The 1,701-nt window shown below is 37.2% G+C and overlaps 1 protein-coding gene across 1 annotated transcript; it reads right to left on the reverse strand.

Annotated features, from left to right (window-relative positions):
• Positions 1-649: 649 nt before the first annotated feature.
• LOC106456872 lies at positions 650-1,186 on the reverse strand. The gene has a single exon (XM_013916242.1). It carries the CDS (start codon positions 1,184-1,186, stop codon positions 650-652), a length of 537 nt encoding a protein of 178 aa, XP_013771696.1.
• Between the last annotated feature and the right edge of the window lie 515 nt (positions 1,187-1,701).

Raw genomic sequence — 1,701 nt, forward strand, 5'->3', positions numbered from 1 at the left:
CGTCTTCCATCAGCACCATTGTGATCTTCTATCAGATAGACAGTGAAGGTACATCTTCCATCAGCACCATTGTGACCTTCTATCAGATAGTGGAAGACGTACCTTCACTGTTACTGTCTATCTGATAGAAGGTCACATTGGTGCTGATGGAAGACGTACCTTCACTGTTGATCTGATAGAAGGTCACATTGGTGCTGATGGAAGACGTACCTTCACTGTTGATCTGATAGAAGGTCACATTGGTTCTAATGGAAGACGTACCTTCAATGTTGATCTGATAGAAGGTCACATTGGTTCTAAGGAATTACTGTAGAACATGTAAAAACTTCAAGACAATAAAACCATCACAGGCCTGTGTTATTTATCTGTTTATATTTTCGTGATTTGTTTATTCTTCCGCTTATTTGTCTGTCCATCTAATGTTTTATTTACTCATTCAGTTATCTATCATTATATTTACCTGATTCTAATTTACGTTGTTTGTAGTAACTCACTAGTTCGGGATTTAAAGTCTCCACTGACGATCTTTGTTATTTTTTTGTCATTTTTATGTTTCATTAGGAACAACTATCTACTCACAATTGTTGCAAGTAGCCAATGGTAATTTTAAATATGATGCATTGTAGGACTTGATCATCCATAGCTTTTTCTAACTTGTTGAGTCGAACTTTGATTTCACGTTCTGAAACTGGATATCATGGCTGATATACGGTGTGTCATCGCCACTGACTCTGATATAAGGTGTATCTTCACTATTAATTCTGATGGAGGGTTTATCTTCGCTATTAATTCTGATGGAGGGTTTATCTTCACTAGTTATTTGGATGAAAGGTGTATCTTCACCACTGACTCTGATATAAGGTGTATCTTCACCACTGACTCTGATATAAGGTGTAACTTCACCACTGTCTGTGATATAAGGTGTAACTTCACCACTGACTCTGATATAAGGTGTAACTTCACCACTGTCTGTGATATAAGGTGTAACTTCACCACTGTCTGTGATATAAGGTGTAACTTCACCACTGTCTGTGATATAAGGTGTAACTTCACCACTGTCTGTGATATAAGGCGTATCTTCACCACTGACTCTGATATAAGGTGTAACTTCACCACTGTCTGTGATATAAAGTGTAACTTCACCACTGTCTGTGATATAAGGTGTAACTTCACCACTGTCTGTCATATAAGGTGTAACTTCAATATCGATCTGATAGAAGGTCACATTGGTTCTAATGGAAGACGTACCTTCACTGTCTATCTGATAGAAGGTCACATGGTGCTGATGGAAGACGTACCTTCACTGTTGATCTGATAGAAGGTCACAATGGTGCTGATGGAAGACGTACCTTCACTGTCTATCTGATAGAAGGTCACAATGGTGCTGATGGAAGACGTACCTTCTTGTTTGCTGAATCCGAAAATGATATCCATTTTTCTCTATCACGTACAGATTTTTCACAAAACGTCATAACGCAATACAGTACATAAAATAAATACCACAACACGTAATTTTGAGACTAAAAGACGTAATTTCACACACACACACACAAAATCAGGATGAATGATGAGGATGCATATTCGTTTGGCATCAGTGTTCTTCCCTTTTCTTCAGTTTGTTTATATTTTTGTTAACAAACATAATAATACAAAATTTTCATTGTGGTAAACGAAATGATAATTGGATCTAAGTAGGAGTTT

Source organism: Limulus polyphemus, unplaced genomic scaffold, assembly GCF_000517525.1.
Source record: "Limulus polyphemus unplaced genomic scaffold, Limulus_polyphemus-2.1.2 Scaffold267, whole genome shotgun sequence".
In the NCBI taxonomy this organism is placed as follows: domain Eukaryota; kingdom Metazoa; phylum Arthropoda; class Merostomata; order Xiphosura; family Limulidae; genus Limulus; species Limulus polyphemus.